The 22,623-nt window shown below is 49.5% G+C and overlaps 2 protein-coding genes across 2 annotated transcripts; both read left to right on the top strand.

The window, feature by feature from the left end:
* Positions 1-17,638: 17,638 nt before the first annotated feature.
* Positions 17,639-18,178, top strand: LAJ45_11077 (uncharacterized protein; the record flags this gene model as incomplete). The annotated part of the gene is made up of 1 exon (XM_046120589.1): positions 17,639-18,178. One exon carries the CDS (start codon positions 17,639-17,641, stop codon positions 18,176-18,178), a length of 540 nt encoding a protein of 179 aa, XP_045966260.1.
* A 312-nt stretch (positions 18,179-18,490) lies between these two features.
* On the top strand, positions 18,491-18,916 carry LAJ45_11078 (uncharacterized protein; the record flags this gene model as incomplete). The annotated part of the gene is made up of 1 exon (XM_046120590.1): positions 18,491-18,916. The coding sequence occupies one exon, from the start codon at positions 18,491-18,493 to the stop codon at positions 18,914-18,916; it is 426 nt and encodes a 141-aa protein (XP_045966261.1).
* Positions 18,917-22,623: the final 3,707 nt, after the last annotated feature.

The following is a 22,623-nucleotide window of genomic DNA, read 5'->3' on the forward strand; positions in this document are numbered from 1 at the left end:
TCTCCACTGTATTCGTCAAAGGGTTATAGCGCCCATATTCGCTTAAAGGGTTATAGCACTCACATTTGCTCAAAGGGATATAGCGCCCAGCTTCGCTCGAAAGGAGACCACATCTAGGATCGCTCCTAAAAAATCCTGATAGCCCCATTGATCAGAGGACCCCATTCCCCATCTGGGCCCCAGTCCCAACCAAAGTCAATCTCCCTCCGTCCATGATGACGACAGGCAGGGTCCGGAAGAGGAGGATAACTGGCTTTCTTCTGGCGCCACCATGCCTCGTAATGCGCTTCGAGTGCCAGTTTCTGTCTCTCATTCCGCTCTTCTTGTACCACTCTCTGCCGCATCCACTCCGCTCCGCTCCCATCTCGCTCAATCTCCTCCTGCATCCACCGCACCTGTTCCCGTTTCTCCCTCGCTGCCACACGGACACGAGCCTGACCAACACTCCTGTCCCCTTGTTGGAAGAAGGGATAAGGACGTTGGAAATCCTCCCGAGTCAGAAACGGAACCTGGTTGAAATGGACGTCGAAGATCGAGGTCTCCAAACCTCGAGGAACAGCTTGTCTGTGGAAACATTAGCGAGAGTAAGAGGAGGTTACAAGCCCCACTGAACCATGCCTACCTCACAGTACTCCGTGATCGGACAGGTTTCCGAGCAACTCTCCGAGCATATACAGAATTACCACCATCCAACTCTAGGAGATCGGTAATAACCGGACATATTGAGGATCTAAGCCTCGTCTCCCGGCGAGATCGACTAACATTAGATAAAAACGCTTGTACGATAGAAGAATTGACCGCGATGAACAAAGAGAGGAATAGAATAAAGAAAAGCATTGTTGCTGAGAAGAGGTGATAAATTTGATGTTGTGTGTGGAAAGATCGAACTCCCTGGAGTGTAGAATGAATAGAGGGAAAGGAACTATTACCCTCCGAAGTTTGACGGATACCCCGCTTTTATAAGCGAACTCCTATTCCAGTTCCGACAATCAGCGTGGTTAGCCGTAGCAGGAGTTCGGTCCGGCTTTAACCGAACCCGGTATTAACCGGGGGAAGAGACAAGGACACCGAGTCTACCTGGTCCGGAGGAATGCGCGTGCGCGTTCGAAGTCCTGAAAGAGGCCTTCCAACCCGCCCCCGTATTAGCCCACTTTGACGCCGAGGTAGCGACCAAGGTTGAGACCGATGCCTCGAACTTCGCCAAATCTAGCATACTGTCCAAAATCCACCGAGATGACAACAAGTGGCATCCAGGAGTCTTTTACTCCAAAAAGAAGTCATAAGCCGAACGGAATTATGACGTTCACGACAAGGAGTTAGGTGCCATTGCGTCATGCTTCAACGAGCAAAGTCAACTAGGAGGAACCTCCAGCCAGAGGGAAACCCCAGTGGAGAAAACCAGAACCCAGAACCAGCGGGTAATGGTGGAGGAAATGGAATAGTCCCACCAGTTGGTGGCGCTCCCTACCCGGGAAAGAATTCAGATAGTTCAGACTTGGAGCCGGAGGGTGGAGATAGGAGAGGATGTCAGAGATACCTCAGGAAGATGCTGGAGAAGCAGGAGAGAGAGAGAGCCCTGGCCTCCATAGCCCAGTTCATGAGTCCTCCGGCCCCCCCTCACACCCCTCCCCTACCTCCAGTGGCCGAGAACCAAAGACACACCCCTCCGCTACCTCCAGTGGCCGAGAACCAAAGACACCTCCCTCCGGCCAAGTTCAATGGCAAAGCAAACAATGTGCGGACCTTCATCGGGCAATTTGAAAATGTCTTCTCCATTGAAAGCCAGTCCTTTACCTCCGAAGAGGTTAGGATCCGATATACTGGTAACCTGATGGAAGGAGATGCCCCGGTGAAGCAGTATGAGGCTTACCACAACTCCATTGACCAAGCTTCTGCCAACCAGATAGCTAGGATGTCTGTGGTGTGAGATGAGCGATGGAAGCACTGAGATTTCTTTGTGGATGCTCTCAGAGCAGCCTTTGGCGGAGCCATCTCTAGGGATGATGCTGTAGCCCAATGGAATACCCTTACCCACACAGCCAAGGGGGGAATAGACTCCTTCCCAAATAGCATTATTCATCTGATATGGAAGACTGGCTATGAGGATCAGTTAGTGAATGATAAGATCCTCAGTTCCCTCCTCCCGGACCTAGGCATGAGCTGTGCCCTCTTTACCCCCGTTGCACCTCTGGGCTTCCTCCAGCCTGGGTTTGCCAAGGGGTTATCCCGAGAATCCCACAGAGGCACTGAAACCGAGATAAGCTCGATGGGAGGCCAACTTCGTGGAGTTTGACTTCAAAGTTGTATACCGCCCTGGAAAACTAAAACGTCAAGCAGATATCTTGTTGCGGCGTTGGGACCACGCCCGTAAAGAGGGGGGTAAGGCTCATCAAGACCCTGAATTTCGCTTGTTTAAGCCAGGACAACTTATAATGGGTTCTGTCCAATACCCGATCGTTACGATCAGCTCAGCATGGGCAAGAGCAGCCCAAGTCTGCAAAACTCACACCGGTGCTCCTGGATGAAATCGGGGCTCGAGCAGCCTTGGATCTAGGGTACCTTTCCTTGAGAAAATCCATTGAGAAGACCTCTGGGAATCTGGTGAACCAAGACCTCACTTTAAAGGACGGAGACCTCTTTAATAAGGAAAAGTGGAACATTCCAAATTATCGAGAACTGGAGCTCACGATCCTGAGCGCTCTACATGATTCGAAGACTGCTGGTCACTTTGGACAATTCAAAATGGCAGAACGCCTTCAGGCACTCTCCTTCGGCTAAAAGATGGACAACAATTTGGAAGAATACGTTTGGAGTTATGATACATGTCAACGCGTTAAGGCCTCAACACACAAGAAGTATGGGACGTTGCAACCTTTAGAGGTCCCCTCTATCCCTTGGAGCTCCATCTAAATAGACTTTATCGTGAGCCTGCCTGAATCTGAGGGCTATACCCGTATCTGGGTTATCGTTGACCGTTTCACCAAAATATCCCACTTCATTCTGCTCAAGACCAAAGCAACCATTCAAGAGCTTGCTCAAATGTTCCTACGGGAGATATGGCGACTGCATGAATTTCCTGAGGAGATTATCTCTGTCAACCGAACGCTAGAACAATATCTCAGAAACTATTGCTTCTATCAGCAGGACGATTGGGCAAGATTACTCCCGCTTGCCGAGTAAGCCTACAACACGGCCACCCAAGAGTCAACCAAAGTATCGCCGTTCTACGCGAACTATGGGTTTCAACCAGATTCCACTTGGCCCTCACCTAAACGGAAACTAGAAAACTTCGACGCATCCAGCGCGGCGCGAGAACAGCGGAAGAAATGGTATGATCAGAAACATGAGTGCTCCAGAACTGAAGGTCAGGGACAAGGTGATGCTCGACCGACGCAACATCTTAACCAAGCGATTAGCAAATAAGCTAGATCAGCATAAAATCGGGTTCTTTTGAGGTTGTCGGGAAAATTGGTGGCACGTGGTACAGGCTGAATTTACCCTCTCAGTGGAACATTCATGATGTCTTCCATATATCTCTGCTGGAACCGTATTGGGAGACAAAGGACCCTCAACGAGCTATAGTGCTTCCACCTCCAGATGAGGTTCAAGGCTGATCGTGGGGGAGAAGTTCGTGCAATATCGGATTACCTGCGAGAGCTATCTCAGAAGACTTCAGGGAACCGTACACAATGTTGCAAGGAACGGCAGACGAGACGATCCGAGAGTTCCATCCGAAGTATCCCGGAAAATCACGGGACTCATGGGTGAAACTTTAGAAATCCTCAAAATACGGCGTTTTTTTCCCATCGGTCTGACAATGTTCAGATGCCATTGTTTCCCTGGGAAGCAATACAGGAAAGTGAAGGAAACCGAGGCAACGGAGTGTTCTGGAAGAAGTGTGGAGAAAACGGGTCTCCCTTTGTTGGGATACACGTTTTCACTTGAGGTTTCCTTTGTTAATAGAAATGGATGCGGAAAATAGAGTGTAATGGAGCCATTTCAACTGTCTGGTGTATGAGTACACACAGGGCCCGGTTACATGCTGAGAGTTATTGATAGAAGCCAGTTGCACAGTGACATGCAAGTACCGGCAGTGTGGTTAGCTACCAGCTGTCAGAGTAACTACATTCTGAGCGCTAGGAAGAGGATCTATTCATGGGAGCAATGACTGACGAGTCTATGCCTTGTGTAACAGAGCCACAGTAGGGCTGTTACAAAAGTAACTGTTCTACCAGTCAAGCCATACGACCCTAGGGTAATCACCGCTTGTTCTTCATCGATGGGTGAAGATAAGGGCAGATGACCCCTACCTCTATTGGTATGAAGGGTAGGGATCCTGGCGAGCAAGAAGTCTTATAAGTCAAGCTAGGCGACTGGACCAAAACTAGAGCAGAAGGACAAGCATGCCAAATAAGGAAGAGCAACCCCAAACATAAGTTACCCTACTTTGGAAGTCAACCTTTGAGGTGCAATAACTTAGCAACCGATGCTCGGAAAATATGCTTTACCACGTCAGGAAGGATCCTGACGATGCTCCGGTCCATTTGGGGTGGTTGAATGAACGGATTGCGGAGTTGAGGAAACACTGCAAAATAAACACGTTTTAGACCCCAAAAATAACCCCCGGAGCGTCGAACCGCCGGAACCCTCCTGTTTCAGCCCGGAGCACCTTTGAGGGGGAGTAGGAGTACGACCCAAGCTACTAAAAGCAAACCTCGCTTTACAAAAACACCAAATCTGTTCTAAAACAAATTGAATAAGCAATTGCTATCTGGTCGGTTGTTTCCGCTAGTTCTTAGGATCCCGACCAGCTCTTGGCAGAGATTGCGTGATTTGACTCGGGCGGAAGTTCGTCCGAGGGGTGGCAGCAACTCCTCTCGCCCCTCATAGAAAAAAGTCGCGGTGTCCCCGGACTAGGGGAAAAAACGAAGGGTCTAGGGAGAAAAAAAAGCGGAACTTCGATAAAAGTACTCGGTTGCCCCCCAGTTTGAACTCGGGGAGTGATGGAATCTTTACTAGCGAGGAGACCCCTTAAAGTTATTAAGTTTTTAGACTACAAATACGATCAAACAAACAAAACTCCATCTTTCGATCGAACGAGCCCAATGAATCCATCGTTGCCCGTTTACCCTTTCTATGTCAGATCGAAGTCACGGTCGTGTATCATCCTAGCACCCCCGTTACACCTTGCCAATGATTAGAAGGCCGGCCAGAGTGAAGCTCTGAGTGCTCGGCGATCCTCTACATCCTCCGAGCATGATAAGTCCGCCCGTAGTGGCAGGGACTATGCCTGGGAAAGTCTACAATAAGTGAAGAGCTCTACAGCAATGATTAAGCTTACGCCTGAGCGGTAGCTCATTCATGCAGATCCCGGTTGTGCGACAACCAAGACTGCAGGTGTTACAAAGGCTTTGACTAAGGGTGGTTGCCTTCGGAACAGGAAGCACCCGCTAACGCTTATAGAGAAGCGGGGTAGCGGTGGTAGTGCTTCCCTTCCACTTGAAGGAATCACCGGAACTTAGTAAGGAAGTAGGAGCAGAGAATGGAATCCTTTGGAGTATAAGTACTCAGGATCCTTCTCGCCCAACTATCCGATTTCTTAATTTCCATCTTGCACGGCCACGCCTTTCTATCGGATCCTACCGATACGTGGAAAGGTTGTCGCCGGTACATAGAGTCACTATGGAATCGTTATTAGAGCTACATTTTCTTGTATACGCATAATGTACCATACCAAAAACCCTAGGTTGGACTCAGGACGAGTCTACCGGAAAGGGGGGTAGAGTAACAGAGCAACAGTAGGGCTGTTACAAAAGTACCTGTTCTACCAGTCAAGCCATACGACCCTAGGATAATCACCGCTTGTTCTTCATCGATGGGTGAAGATAAGGGCAGATGACCCCTATCTCTATTGGTATGAAGGGTAGGGATCCTGGCGAGCAAGAAGTCTGATAAGTCAAGCTAGGCGACTGGACCAAAACTAGAGCAGAAGGACAAGCATGCCAAATAAGGAAGAGCAACCCCAAACATAAGTTACCCTACTTTGGAAGTCAACCTTTGAGGCGCAATAACTTAGCAACCGATGCTCGGAAAATATTCTTTACCACATCAGAAAGGATCCCGACGATGCTCCGGTCCATTTGGGGTGGTTGAATGAACGGATTGCGGAGTTGAGGAAACACTGCAAAATAAACACGTTTTAGACCCCAAAAATAACCCCCGGAGCGTCAAACCGTCGGAACCCTCCTGTTTCAGCCTGGTGCAACTTTGAGGGGGAGTAGGAGTACGACCCAAGCTACTAAAAGCAAACCTTGCTTTACAAAACACCAAATCTGTTCTAAAACAAATTGAATAAGCAATTGCTATCTGGTCGGTTGTTTCCGCTAGTTCTTAGGATCCCGACCAGCTCTTGGCAGAGATTGCGTGATTTGACTCTGGCGGAAGTTCGTCCGAGGTGTGGCAGCAACTCCTCTCGCCCCTCATAGAAAAAAGTCGCGGTGTCCCCGGACTAGGGAGGGACGGACGGCCTAGAGAGGAAAAGCGGGAAAAAAGGGGCGGAACTTCGATAAAAAGTACTCGGTTGCCCCCAGTTTGAACTCGGGGAGTCATGGAATCTTTACTAGCGAGGAGACCCCTTAAAGTTATTAAGTTTTTAGACTACAAATACGATCAAACAAATAAACTCCATCTTTCGATCGAACGAGCCAAAGAATCCATCGTTCCCCGTTTACCACTTCTATTTTGATCGAAGTCATGGTCGTGCCCAAACTAGCACCCCCGTTACAGTATAACTTTAAGCTCCTCGCTTAAAGAGCACCACTAAAGGAAAAAATCTACCTGAACATCTGGGACCGCTTTCAACGCTGAAATTGTAACGGTAATATTGTATTTCGGCTAAGATGATAGATTGGATTGTGAAGAGGAGATATTACGCGGTTGAACTCTGATTTGTAATGGGCTTTCTGTTATGTTCTTTTAGTGTCCGTTACGTGGGGTATTAGTCATCAATGGACTAGGGGTTGGATATATAAGGGGGCGTTGTCTCGTACCTTTTCATGTTTTCCTTCCTTTCCTCTTCTCCTCACGCAACTTCTTGTATTTACCCCGCGCAACACCAAAACTTTCGAACAACAATAACTTTTGGCCTGCACTCTCGATAAAACTTTTACTCGAACACGATCCTGTATATCAATAGACCGCGTAATCTATTGGTATCTTATCGCACATCTGTTCGTACGCGAAGTCATTCACGCTCTAGTTCCTGAGTTGTGAACCCTCTACCTCTCAGCCCTCGCTTAAGCCTCGCGACCACAGCGAAAAACAACAACTAACCTGGCCTCACCAGACCCATCCAATCCCCCAAACATCGTGGGCAGGAAGAGAACTCTATCAGAAGTCTTTCCTAACCCAATTCGATCCGGAACATCAGTGATGTCCCAACAAGCCTCCCTGAGCTCCTGGTTTGCAGGAACCCCTCCACCAGGAACCCCGGCCCCCCCTCGCTTTCCCGACACCCAGCCAACCCAACAAACACAGTCCACCACGATTGAACAGACCCAACTCAGCGGCGAACCTTTTTCTATCTTTGCCGAACACACCCAATACAATGAACCGTACGCACCAAAGTACGACTACATCCACCCCAGCATTGTTCCCCAAGAAACCCATGCCAGAATGGACTTAATGTAACGGAGCCATTTCAACTGTCTGGTGTATGAGTACACACAGGGCCCGGTTACATGCTGAGAGTTATTGTTAGAAGCCAGTTGCGCAGTGACATGCAAGTACCGGCAGTGTGGTTAGCTACCAGCTGTCAGAGTAACTACATTCTGAACGCTAGGAAGAGGATCTACTCATGGGAGCAATGACTGACGAGTCTGTGCCTCGCCAATGACTAGAAGGCCAGCCAGAGTGGAGCTCTGAGTGCTCGGCGATCCTCTACATCCTCTGAGCATTGGAAGTCCGCCGGTAACGGAAAGGATTATGCCTGGGAAGTCTACAATAAGCGAAAGCTCTACAGCAATGATTAAGCTTACACCTGAGCGGTAGCTCATTCATGCAGGCCCCTGTTGTGTGGCAACAACGGCTGCAGGTGTTACGAAGGCTTTGACTATGGGTGGTTGCCTTCGGAACCGGAAGCACTCGCTGACGCTTAGAGAGAAGCGGGGTAGCGATGGTATAGCTTCCTTTTTTCCGTTAGAAGGCAGCGCCGGAACTTAGTAAGGAAGTAGGAGCAGAGAATAGAGTCCTTTGGAGTATAAGTACTCAGGATCATTCCCGCCCAACTGTCCGAATCCTCATCTTCATCTTTATCGAAAATTATCGGTAGCAGAGCCCTTAAAGATTATTGAGTTCTAAGCGATAGTATCTTTGAATAAATCTGTACCTGATTTCTATCTTGCACGGCCGCATCTACTCTATTGGATTCTAGCGATACATAGACAGACTGCCCCCGTTACACTTAAACTACATCTCCTGGGTAGTCAGAAACGCCCTCACTGTAGCACTGGAACCCCTCAACCAAACAACTGAACGAATCAATAAGGACCTAAAGGCTACGATTGAAGTCCTATCCGCCCAAAACGAATCCCTTAAACACACCGTCGACATCCTGGCCAAACAAATGTTTGAAATGACAAAGAACCAGGACAAAACATCAGAAAAGCTCCACCGCCTCCAACAACAGCTCACCAATCTCTCCACCAAATGGCCCAGCAATCAAGCTTTTACTGAAGGAAGAACCTCCGCAATTGCCGCCGTCGCTGCCGCCACCAGTACCCCTATCACCGCATCCGTAAATAATCTAAACCATGCCCAACAAGCAAAAGGAAAAGGCAAAGAAGCACCAACCCCACCAGCACCAAAATCCTATGCCTCCATCGCAGCAGGAAATGCCAACTCTGAATATACCATGGTAACGAACAAGAGGAAACCCAAACCCAAAGCGGACCCCCTATTCAAACCAGAAGTCACCAAAATCAACAGAGAAATCGTTATCGAAACAAACAAGGAAGCATTGGTCACCCCCTCCGATATCAGAACCAGAATCAACTCCAAAATCGAAAACCCAGACTGCCAACTTATCGCCGCTAGGAAAATCTCAAAAAACAACATCGTACTGGAAACCAAATTCGCCACACCAGCTTCGGAAGTCTTCAAATATAAACGGGAAATCGAAGCAGCCCTGAACGAACTCAACGTACCCTTTGTCGACATCAGAGTTAACTCAAGATGGTCTAAATTCATCGTACATGGAATCCCAACAACAATTGGAGACGGTTATGAAGCAGGACAAGTCATGGCCTCAGAAGTCAGAAGCAACTATGGCACCACATTCGAAATGGCACAAATCCCCAGATGGCTCAGCAAACCCGAAGCCAGAGTGGGGAAAGCACACTCGTCAATGATAATCGCACTCCCAGGACAATATACAAAGGATAACCTCGGACTAAGATACCTCACCCTATTCGACCAACAATGCAAAATCAACAACTACCTCCCAGCCAGCCCAGAAACCCAATGCTCCAAATGCCTAGAATATGGCCACCGACATGAACGATGCTCTCACCAAACTGGGAGATGTGGACACTGTGCAGAGGACCACCAAACAAAGGAACACCCATGCTCCGAATGCCCAGGAGGTGTCAGATGCATCCATACACCCATCCGGTGCTACCACTGTAAAGCCCCCCATAAGGCAACAGACGCCAATTGCCCAGAACGTACCAAAGTCCGCATTACAAACAAACTCGGACCAGACACAAACCCAAGCCCGCTACCAATTCCCGTAGTCATTCCGGCCCATGACCCCCCACAAGAAGATGCAGCCATGGATAACACCCAATGAGTCACACCAAAAGAACCACGACTATCGCACAGCAACTGAACTGCGCGAAAAACGAGCTCACAACAAAGTCAGTAGTGGAGGAAGCAGAACAGGACCACAATATACTATTTCTTTTGTTACAAGAACCATGGAACAACAAGGACGGCCACCCACCGGAATCCCCCCTTTTCTATCTATTCACAGCCAGCAACAAGGGCACCAAAGCCGCTACATACGTCAGAAAACACGCCAATCTAAAACCAAAACACCATTTCACGCACAATAACTTCATCGTCTCCGTCACGGTGGAAATCCAGAACCAAAAAACACAAATTCTCAACATATACTCACCAGGGCGAAGCGGACCCTTCGCAGAAATCTCTCGCCAGATAACCACCATCCAAAACTGCCTCGTCATGGGAGACTTCAACAGCCACCATCAACTCTGGTATGGACACAGATCCCACGACTACACCAACACAATCAGAGCAGACAAATCTGGATCCAAGAGACTTAAAAGGTGGATCGATCGACAAAAGCTATCCCTGCTCAACGAACCGGGCGAATTCACACACTTCCCCAGAAACAACAACAGACCAACCATCATCGACCTAACCCTGATCAAAGGACCTATCCTGGACCATGACGTCCGCTGGAACATCGACCGCCATGGCGCAGGCTCCGACCACGGGAAAACCATAGTACAATTACGGATAGAAAAACTCCCCCACATACTCAGAAGACTATGGCACCGAACGAACTGGGGAAAACTGGAAGAAAACATCTCAGGCCTCCAATTCCCCCCCGAGGCGTGGGAATCCCAGGGTCATACAAAGCAATCAGTCGACTTCATACTTGAACACATACACAACCTAATAGACCAAGTCACCCCATGGAGCCAAGGACACATCAAATCCAAAAAATGGTGGACCCCGGAGTTGAAGAAGCTCAAAACAACCCTCAACACAGCGGAAAGGAAAGCCAGGAAAACCCAAAAAGATGAGGACAGAGAAACATTCAGGAAAACGAGGAGGAAATGGACATCACTGATTCGCAAAGCCAAAGCAGAACAAAGGGAGAAGGAACTCGCGGAGGCTAAAGAAAGCACCATCTGGAAACTAGTCAATGCAGGAAGAAGAAGGGATGTTACAATCCCAACCATACAAGGTGAAGAAACGTTTGCGGGGAAGTGCCAAGCTGTAAGAGCTCACCTCTTCCCCACAAATTGGACGTCCCCCAACAACTCCCCACTCTAAATCAGACCCCCATCCTTTGATCTTAGTGACACTTTCCAGGAAGTTACACCAAAAGAAATCACATCCGCAACCAAATCATGTCCAGCACACTCAGCCACCGGCCCCGACGGCATCCCATACCCATTCATCCAGGCTACGATCAAAGCAAACATCCAACTATTTCAAGACATGTTCTCAGCCATGCTCCGCCACGGAGTCCAACCAGACCGATGAAAAGTGGCAAAATGTGTGCCAATCCCAAAACCAGGAAAACCCGACTACCCATCGGCCAAAGCCTACCGACCAATTTCCCTATTGCAATGCTTCAGCAAGGCATTGGAAAAAATAGTGGCAACAAGACTATGCACAGCCGGATCCATCCTGGAGACACTTACCAAAGACCAATTCAGAGACAGACCAACAATCTCCGCGATCGATGCCCTACTCCGCACCCTCACACCCATTCAACAAAACCTCCTAATCAAACGAATCACAGGAACTACCACAGACAGACCAGCCCTCCTCACAAATGATATACAAGGAGCCTTCAACTGCGTGGACCACCTCTTACTCGCAGAAATCATGACCCAACAAAAATTCCCGGCCTACCTAACCAACTGGTGCAAGGAATTCAACAACAACCGAACCCTCCAATTCCAGTTCAATCATGAACTGAAAACCCCACAACCATACAACTCAGGACTGCCCCAAGGATCCCCCTTATCCCCAGTCCTATTCATGATATACGCAGGAGTCATAACAGACCCCAGCAACTCCAACAAAGAACTCAACACTACCTACATCGATGATGACGCGCTCGTTCAAATCGCAAAGACACCTCTCTACGCCACTAAAAGGCTAAACGAGAGAATGGCTGAAAGGGAAAAAAAGGCAACACCCCTTAACATCAAATATGAACCACAAAAATCCGATCTCATCTTCTTCAAACCCACAACATCGAAACTCCCCACACCAAAACACCCAGTCATAATCGCAAACGAGGAAATCTACCCCAAAGACAGACTCAAATATGTTGGAATATGGCTAGATTCAAACCTCTCCTTCCGACCACACATCGAAGAAACCATTGCCAAAGGCCTCCGAGTACTAGGGCAAATCAGGAATATAGCATACCTCCCCGGATCAACAGTTAAAACCATACACCATCTTGTCGTCCAAGGCCTCCTCCCTACAATCCTATGGGGATCAGAAGCATGGTGGACAGGAGCGGACCAGGTTCTAAGATCACTCCAAGCACTATACAACCAAGCAGCCAGGGTCATAACCGGCCTGCCCCGCTGGACAAAAATCGCAAAACTACTCAAAGAGGCAGCACTCCCACCATTGGAACAACTCCTCACCCATAAGACACGTAAATACGGCACTCGGATTCTTTGCTATCCGGCTGACCACCCCCTCAACGAAGAACTCATCCAACTCCTCCCCAGCAAGATAAAGAACACCAAAGGTACGGGACTCCACCGAGTTGCAACACTCATGCTTCCCTTCCAGGAACCAGGAAACCGCAGAGAACGATGGATACAAAACGATCTTATCACTAAGCGCATGCTGGAGGAATGGAACTCCATCCCAATCACCAACTACCACGAACCAGGAACCCTCAAAGTCAACCCCAAACGAGCAAAACTCCCAATCTCCAAGGCAAAACTGATACACCGCATACGATGTCAGGTCACCAGACTAGACAGACATGCAGCATACACAGAACCTGAGCCCTACCAATGTGGCGTAGAACAATCTTCCAAAAACACCATAATCGAATGCCCTCGATGGACACAAATCCGGAGGCCATTGATGGATAAAATCCCGGGACCACCCACTTGGGAGAACTGGCTCTTCACAAACCTAAACATAGACCTTATACTACAATTCGCAGCTAAAACAAACCTACTGGACTGGTACGAGATGGACGAGGAGGAGGAGGACCCGGAGGATTTATAAAGGTTTTTCCTACTTTCCTGTACTCGTTTTTCGTATCTCCTTTTTCGATTCTTTTCCTTTGTCTTTCGCTTCGTCCTTTTCTTTTTTTTTTTTTTCTTTTTTCTTTCTTTTTTCCTTTTCTGTGGCGGAGCTCGATGGCGTGCGATAAGTCTTGTACTTCAAAGCAATATAAATTATCTATCTATCTATCTATCTTGTATTTACTCCACGAATACTACTTCGTTCTACGTCTCATCATAGGGCTCAACTAGTTAGTCATACTAGGCAGAGCCACTCCATAGTCCATAGTCTTGAATACCTATTGCTACGTCTTCGCCTCGGTTGTATTCCTTGGCATCATGGTCCCTACGTCCATAGACCCCCGTTACAGAGGCCTTCGACAGTATGAAATAACGTGCCATTCTAAACTCGTATGCTGAGTTGAGTGGGTGCCACGGGTATCGGAGAAGGTTTTGTGAGCATTCGTCGTAGTCCTGCGAGCGGTAGAGACGCTCCCCAGCACCCTCGTAAATCGTTGTCGCTGCCTCATGCCTATTTGCATCTCCATCTGTCTCTTCCATCATAAAATATGATTCGGATTCCAGATCTGAATTATTATCGGGATCTTGGTCATGATAATTGATACTGTTGCTCTCCAAACTATCCGAGTCGTCATGGGCATCTGAATAGGAATCGTGAATGCCTTCCGGGCTGTCGTGTGTGTCATCGGGTGCCACTTGTTCGTGCTCCAGGAGTAAAAATTGGTTTCCCAGCCGTTCATCTGCTTCATATGTATGTGTAGTTCGAAGATGTTTATGGAAGTTCGCGGAGGAGCTGTACCGCTTGCTGCAAAAGGGGCAAGACGATTTCATTGAAGTCTCATGATGCTAGCAAAGCACTCCTGAGTGCTCTAAAAACTTGGTTTCTGCCAAGGCCAAGGAGGCACTTTCCTGCAGGTGCTGCTGCAGAGTGCTCGAATGATTTGATTTGTCAGCCAATGAGGCTCCTCTCACCTGCACCCCGGTCGGCAAGGCTGATTTTCAATATGAGTCTGATGTCATATATCACCAACCTAATACAAACATCAACACCAACACGAAGAAACACCCACCACCCCAATCAGGCGGCCAGTTATGCTAGATTTTATCGCCCTGAGCATCTGCACTCTCTCCCTGAGCACTCGCGGAGTCTCTTCAGATCGATACAGGGTTCTCAGCACCAAATTCAATACTAATATCGACTACGAGCTCAAAGAATACATTCTCTCCGAATCAGCTTCCTAGAGGACGGAGTACCAACACCAACAAGAACACAAGCACCAACCCCAACACCAGAATGTTATCGACGTCACCATTGGTACCGTCAGAGCATCCCCGAGGGCGCCTGGAGCATTTAGATCAACGTCATATATTGAAGCAAACATTGAGTACGAGCACCCTCGAGTGCTTCTAGGGCATTCGTGGGTGCTCTCGGAAGCGTGATAAGCTCAGCAAAAAGTTGATCGTACGCGGTATAAGAGCACCCCTCCCTTCCTTCAAGTTCGTGAGAAGTTCCTAACCACCTTCAAGTTCTCCTCTACCTATCACTTCAAGTTTTCCATTGCTTTCAACATTACCTGTTGAAATCTCATCCTTCAAGTTCCTCCGTTTTCAAGCGATTTAACCTTTGCAATCTTTATAAATAAGATGGTATTTCTCTCTCCTAATCCAATTAATTTTAGAACCATACTCACCACAGTGATACATTAACATTATCAGACTCCAAACACCGCTCAGAGCACTCCCGGTAGCTCACAGAACACAAATCAACTTCCCAATAAGAAGCGCTTGCGTGACATAGATGAAGACGATAACGAAAAGACCCACCGAAAAACCAAGAAACACAAATCGTCCCGAAAACATAAGAAACACCGAACTTCCTCAGATCGCAAATCGTCCCGCAAAACTGTCGAGCCTATCCCGGAGGAGATACCAGAAACACCCCATAAGCAGTCGCCAGTGCTTTCCGGGTTCACCCCGATCAACAAGAGCCGAAAACAAAACCCTGTACCTCCACCAATCCGGACTGAAACCCGGACTCCGCCAAATACTAACCTAGCTCCATCGGACACTGAAGGGATCTTCCCGAGTAACTGGGGAGCAACCCTAACTGATTCCGACTCCTTTCCCGACTTTAGTTCCGAACCCTCTGAACCATACATAAGTGACGATCAAGACCCAGCAACAGGTCTAGCAACAGGCCCACTAGCAGCAGTCTCCACTGCTTCCTCAGCACGCAGCAGTGCTTCACCAGAGGCCCTTGTACGGACGATCGTACTTAGAGTTAGTGCTACCCCACCAGCACCCGCTAGTGCTCCACAAAAGAACGTTGCCCGGAAGACCATAGTCCCAAGTCAAGTTCTCACTCGGTCCAAGTCTAGTGCAGTCCGCTCAACAGGCCCAGCAACAGGCCGCTCAACAGGCCGCTCAACAGGCCCAGCAGCAACAGGCCCAGCAACAGGCCGCTCAACAGGCCCAGCAGGCTCTACTACTCCCTCACCAGCACCCGTCAGTGCTCCACCGAAGGTTCTTGCACCGGAGACCCTACATTCCAAGCCCCGACGCCCCTCTCGGTTATTTTCTAGTGCAAGCCCGTCCGAACTAATAGACCACCCCTCACCAGTACGACAGAGACGAATTAGACCCGAGCCATCGCCGATTGTCCAAGAGACATCCCCGAGTGTTCAAGAGACATCCCCGAGTATTCAAGAGACATCCCCGAGCTCGACCGCATTCAAGATGACTCAAGCAAGCAAAGCGAAGATGACTTTAGGTCTACTCAACCTACCTAAAGTGTACACCAGCATCCGCAACAGCCTAAAGGCGGAAATGCAAAATGTGGGTTGGGTCAATAAAAGCACGTCCGGTATGGCTGCGTTCAATGCCCTATGCCTTTACTTGATGAACTTGCCCTCCCTCAACGGTTTTCTGCCAATTTGGACTGGGGGTGACTCCGATGCCCGTAGAGCACTGGCGAGTGCTCTACAGTGGCTCATCGCAGATGTTGGTATGAAGGATAGGTTATCAAGGGGACAGGGAGACCGTCAGTTCAAAGAGGCTGCCGGTGATAGTGATGATGATGATGACGGCGGTGGTCAGGCAGCCGGAAGACGCTCTCGCAAAGGGAAGAGCGTGCAGTACCTCCGGAACTCGTGCGACCTTCCATAATGGTTTACCGTGGTGGACCCCGATGCTCTAGGGGCATTCTTTATGCTCGTCCCACCACCTACTTATGACTGGAATGATCCCCTGAACGAACCTTCGTTCATCGGAATTTTGATCAAGATAACTTTCCCCGAGCTATGCAACTTGATCCTGAAGCACACCGCACCCGGCAGAGCAGTCAGGACTATCTGGGGGGCAATTGAGAATGTCCCCCCGGCAGCTGTTCCTCCCGTTCGGCCGGTGGAGGTACAAATTACCGATTCAGAGGAGCTCGAAGGTTGGTTGAAGAACAGCAATGCCAGGCCTCGGAGGATATTGGCGGTCCTCCACAGAGCAGGCGCGGGTGCTAACCTGGGTGGTGCGGAATCCCCCCGTTGAACCCGGCTTTCCCTCACGTTGAGGAAGATGATTATAGCATGATCGATATTCCTGCAGAGGATTCGGATTACGAGGAGGGAAAGCACCGGATAAATGCCAAAGGACTGAGGGTATATATGCCTAGAACTGATGCCAGTAATCAAAGGCTAATTCAGACTCTTGTTAGGCGTCGCGATAGACAGCAGGATGCTATCGACGATTTAGACCCCAAATACCTTATGAAGTATCCTTTGGGTGTCGGGGTTGCTGACCCAAACTTCTTACAGGGGACGATCTGGACACCTGCCGGGATAGCAGCCAAGAGAGCTGCTGACTCACTCGCGGCTGCTGGTGCTGGAGGTGGTGGTGGTGGTGGTGGTGGTGGTGGTGGTCTAGGACCTCCACCGCCTCCGGGCGGACCTCCTCCTCCTCCGGGCGGCGGTGGTGGTGGAGGACCAGCTGGAGGCGGTGGTGGTGGTGGTGGTGGGCCAGCTGGAGGCGGTGGTGATGGTGGTGGTGGGCCAGCTGGAGGCGGTGGTGATGGTGGTGGTGGTGATGGTGGTGATGGTGGTGGGCATCATTAGTTCCCTTTGGTATAATCTCTAACTTCCCTTCCTGCGGAATTGTCACTAACCTTTTAATAGTTGTTAGGATTACTCCCTGAGCACTCGCGATAGCTATTGAGGTGCGGTACGATTTGGTGTTTTGGATTTCCCTTTGTCTTGCGAGAGTATATCAATGGATGGGTTATATCGGATAGGATTAGATTAGATTAGATTAGATTAGATTATTCCAGGTAGTAATTGCATTGCTTTTATTTCAAAGTCGAATCAAACTCCTAGATTGCTCTCAGAGCACTCGGTACCGCTTCAGAAAGTGCAGTAAAATGAGTGATGATAAATGATGCGGTTGAGTGCAGAAATTGTGGTAACATAGGATGATCCCTGCCATAAGAGGATTAGCGGTGCAAACTTTTCTTGATTAGCGGCGCAAATTTTCTCGCCAAGAACTGATTTCTAATCGAAGATATCGCGAGTGCTCCTAGAGCACTGCGGATATTCCTGCCAGTCATCACAATGGCTCCCACCAAGCGCTCCTCCGGTTCAGCACCTCTTGCCCCAAAGCGCCCACGACTCCCAAAACGACCTGAAGAACATGAAGATTTACTGACTGACGAGTCTGAAATATCTTACCGAACATTGACTCCACTGCCAGCCCGAACTCGGAGTAGTCAATCGACCACCGCCGCTCAAATAACTCGGAAAGGTCTTCTCCGTTCCTCCGAAACCCCCACTGGGAGGAGCAGTCCTAGGAGGGTAGAATTTCATCTCCCCGAGGACCATACTGATAATTTTGAAGCGCAGGAGGAGCCTGAGGCAATTGAGGCGCCAGAGGTGGAAGAAACTGTTGATACTAGCCACTCAGACTATGATGATGCTCCGGAGAATGACCACGAGAGCTCTGAGGAGGATGAGGATGAACCGGAGGATGAACCTCAAGCCCCCCCCCATCTTACACCCAGAAGTCTCAGACTGTCGGAAAGAGACCTCATACAGTTCAGCCGACTACTGCCAGAGCACTGGGCAATGCTCGGAGGAAACCAACTGGCGCGGTAGCGGAGGTCATTGCTTCTTCCAACGTGTCGGTGGACGTGGTACAGGTTCGACTCTATCTCGCTCATTGATGCTTTTTAACATGTAAGTATTAGTGGCTAACGATTCAGAGGGGAACTCGACCGGGGCGCGAAAGTAATACGTAAACAAGGTCAAGGGAGAGCAGCACCCACTTCAGCATCCAGCCAGAATGCATCCCAGAGAGCACTCCCGGCATCCCAGAGAGCACCCCCAACACCCTCACAATCTAGGCCCTCTGCACCTGTTTATGCTCATGAGTATACCTCTTCTACGCGCCATATCGATTTTTCCTCGATGTGCTCTCGATACGGGGAGTCGTCCCCCACTTACCGGACATATCGTTCTTCACCGCCTAGCGAGGTGATTGGCGAGAACTCTGTGAGCAGTCGTCAGATTCCTTCAAGCCAACTTCACGGTCAAGGTAGATCGCGAAGAGTCTACGAAATCGAGTACCTTCCCTCATCTAGGGAAGAGGACGAGAGTACTCCGATGCCGGAAAGCGAGGGTATTTTGATTCCAGGAAGCGAGGTTAGTATTCCGGAGGACACTCACGACGTCTTTGAGAACACTGGCGACATTCCTTCGAGCCAATTGACTCAGAGGTCTGTGGTCCCTAACTCTAGGAGTGCAAATGTGCTGTCAGTGCAGGCTCAGAGGATTGAGAAGGAGTGTAGCGTGTTAATCGGGGAGCATACTCTTCTACATGAGCCCTTTCTGTAACAGGGCCACAGTAGGGCTGTTACAAAAATACCTGTTCTACCAGTCAAGCCATACGGCCCTAGGTTAACCGCAGCTGGTTCTTCATCGATGGGTGAAGACAAGGGCAGATGAGCCCCTACCTCTATTGGTATAGAGGGTAGAGATCCTGGCGAGCAAGAAGTCTTACAAGTCAAGCTAGACGACTGGACCAAAACTAGAGCAGCAGGACGAGCAGGCCAAATAAGGAAGGGTAACCCCAAACATAAGTTACCCTACCTTGGCATTCAACCTTTGAGGCACAATAACTTTGCAACCGATGCCCGGAAAATATGCTTTACCACGTCAGAAAGGATCCTGGCGATGCTCCGGTCCATTTGGGGTGGTTGAATGAACGCATTGCGGAGTTGAGGAAACACTGCAAAATAAACACGTTTTAGACCCCCAAAAATAACCCCCGGAGCGTCGAACCACCGGAACCCTCCTGTTTCAGCCCGGTGCATCTTTGGGGGGGAGTAAGAGTGCGACCCAAACTACCAAAGCAAACCTTTGCTTTAAAAACACCCAAATCTATCCTAAATACTCTGAATAAGCAATTGCTGTCTGGTCGGCTGTTTCCTCTAGTTCCTAGGATCCCGACCCTTTCTTGGCAAGGATTGCGAGATTTGACTCGGACGAAAATTCGTCCGCGGTGTGGTAGCAACTCTTCTCCTCCCCCCTGATAGAAAATAGGCGGTGCCCCCAGATTATTTGAAAGGCGGGACGGCCAGTGAAAAAAGGAAAGAGGGAATGAAGGAAGGGGCGCCGAACTTCCATAAAGGAACTCGGTTGCCCCAGCTTGGTCTCGGGGGATCAGCGAGTCTTTACCAGCGAGGAGCCCCCTTAAAGTTATTAAGTTTCTAGACTACAAATAACGATCAAACAAATGAAACTCTATCTTTCCATCGAACGAGCCGAAAGGATAGCTTGTCGAATTCCTTTCTGCCTATCTACCTGATCGAAGTCACGGTCGTGCCCCTTCAAGGCACCCCCGTTACAGTATAACTTTAAGCTCCTCGCTTAAAGAACCCCACGAGAAAGAAAAAAACCTACCTGAACACCTAGGACCACTTTCAATGCTGAAATAACCGAGCAGTTAGCCTTTTTTTTTTTCAGCTCAGGCTGGCATGGGAGAGGCTAACACTCTACTATGGTCTCCACTGCATCCGTCAAAGGGTTATAGCGCCCACATTCGCTCAAAGGGTTATAGCGCCCAGCTTCGCTCGGAAAGGAGACCACATCCAGGATCGCTCCTAGAAAATCCTGATAGTCCCATTGACCAACGGGCCCCATTCCCCATCTGGGCCCCAGTCCCAACCAAAGTCAACGTTACTCCGTCCACGATGACGGCAGGAAGAGTCCGGAAGAGGAGGATAACTGGCTTTCTTCTGGCGCCACCATGCCTCGTAATATGCTTGGAGAGCCAGTCTTTGTCTCTCCCTTGCCTCTTCTTGGACCACTCGCTGCCGCATCCACTCAGCTCCCCTTCCATCTCGCGCAATCTCATCCCGCATCCACCGCACCTGTTCCCGTTTCTCCATCAGTGCCGCACGGACACGAGCCTGACCAACACTTCTGTCCCCTGGTTGGGAGAAGGGATAAGGACGACGGTAATCCTCCCGAGTCAGAAATGGGACCTGGTTGAAATGGCCATCGAAGGTCGAGGTCTCCAAACCCCGAGGAACAGCATGCCTGTGGAAGCATTAGCGGTAGTAAGAAGAGGTTACACAACTCGCTGGATCATGCCTACCTCATAGCACTCCGTGATCGGACGGCTTTACGAGCAACTCTCCGAGCGTGGATGGTGTTACCACCATCCAGCTCCAGGAGATCAGTAACAACCGCACCAGTTGAGGATCTAAGCCTTGTCCCCCGCCGAGATCGACTAGCGTTAGATAAAAACGCTTGTACAATAGACGAATTGATCGCAATGAACAAAGAGAGGAATAGAATAAAGAAAAACATTATTGCTGAAAGGAGGTGATAAATTTGGTGTTGGGTGTGGAAAGATCGAACTCCCTGGAGTGTAGAATGAATAGAAGGAAAAGAATTCTTACCCTCCTTAGTTCGACGGATACCCCGCTTTTATAAGCGAACTCCTATTCCAGTTCCGAGAATCAGCGTGGTTAGCCGAAGCAGGAGTTCGGTCCGGCTTTAACCGAACCCGGCACTAACCGTGGAAGGAGACAAGGACACCGAGTTTACCTGGTCTGAGGGATAGGAGCATGCGTTCGAAGTCCTGAAAGAGGCCTTCCATCCGCCCCCGTACTAGCCCACTTTGATGCCGAGCTAGCTACCAAGATTGAGACCGATGCCTCCAACTTCGCTAAATCTAGCATACCGTCCCAATTCCACCGAGATGACAACAAGTGGTATCCAGGAGTCTTTTACTCCAAAATGATGTCACAAGCCGAACGGAATTATGACGTTCACGACAAGGAGTTAGGTGCCATTGTGTCATGCTTCAATGAGCGAAGTCTCCCAGGGGAAACCTCCAGCCGGAGGGAAACCCCCGGTGGAGAAAACCAGAACCCAGAACCAGCGGGTAATGGTGGACAAAATGGAATAGTCCCCCCGGTTGGTGGTGATCCCAACCCGGGAGGGGACTCAGATAGTTCAGATTCGGAGCCTGAGTATGGAGATAGAAGAGGATGGCGGAGATACCTCAGGAAGATGCTGGAGAAGCAGCAGAAAGAGCTCCTGGCCTCCATGACACAGTTCATGAGACCTCCGGCCCCCTCACACCCCTCCGCTGCCTCCAGAGCCCGAGAATCAAAGGCACACCCTCAGGCCAAGTTCAATGGCAAAGCAAACAATGTGGAGACCTTCATCAGGCAATGTGAGAATGTCTTCTCCATTGAAAGCCAGTTCTTTACCTCCGAAGAAGTTAGGATCCGATATGCTGGTAACCTGATGGAAGGAGATGCCCCGGCCAAGTGGTATGAGGCTTACCACAACTCCATTGACCAAGCTTCTGCCAACCGGATAGCTGGGATGTCTGTGGTGTTAGATGAGAAATGGAAGTGCTGGGATTCCTTTGTGGATGCTCTCAGAGCAGCCTTTGGCGAAGCTATCTCTAGGGATGATGCGGTAGCCCAATGGAAGGCCCTTACCCTCACAGCCAAGGCGGGAATAGACTCCTTCCTGAATAGCATTATTCAGCTGATGTGAAAGACTGGCTATAAGGGTCAGTTAGTGGATGATAAGATCCTCAGTTCCCATATTTTCCGAACCTAGGCATGAGTTGGGCTCGCTTTACCCCCGTTACACCTCTGGGCTTCCTCCAGCCTGGGTTCGCCAAGGGGTTCTCCCCGGAATCCCATAGAGGTACACCACCCCCGGAGTCACCTTCTGCGTTCCTACAAAGATACGGTCACGGTCGTCACCAACCAGCAAAAAAAAGGAGCGCTGAAACCGAGATAAGCTCGATGGGCGGCCAACCTCGTGGAGTTTGACTTCAAAGTTGTATACCGCCCTGGAAAACTAAACGCCAAACCAGACATCTTGTCGCGGCGTTGGGACCACGCCCTTACAGAGGGGGGTAAGGCTCATCAAGACCTTGAGATTCTTGTTTAAGCCAGGACAACTTATAATGGGTTCTGTCCAATTCCCGATCGTTATGATCAACTCAGCATGGACAAGAGCAGCCCAAGTCTGCAAAACTCACACCGGTGCTCCCGGATGAAATCTAG

The sequence above is a fragment of the Morchella importuna genome (assembly GCF_003444635.1).
Source record: "Morchella importuna strain M04M26 chromosome Unknown Morimp01GS055, whole genome shotgun sequence".
Classification (NCBI taxonomy): Eukaryota; Fungi; Ascomycota; class Pezizomycetes; order Pezizales; family Morchellaceae; genus Morchella; species Morchella importuna.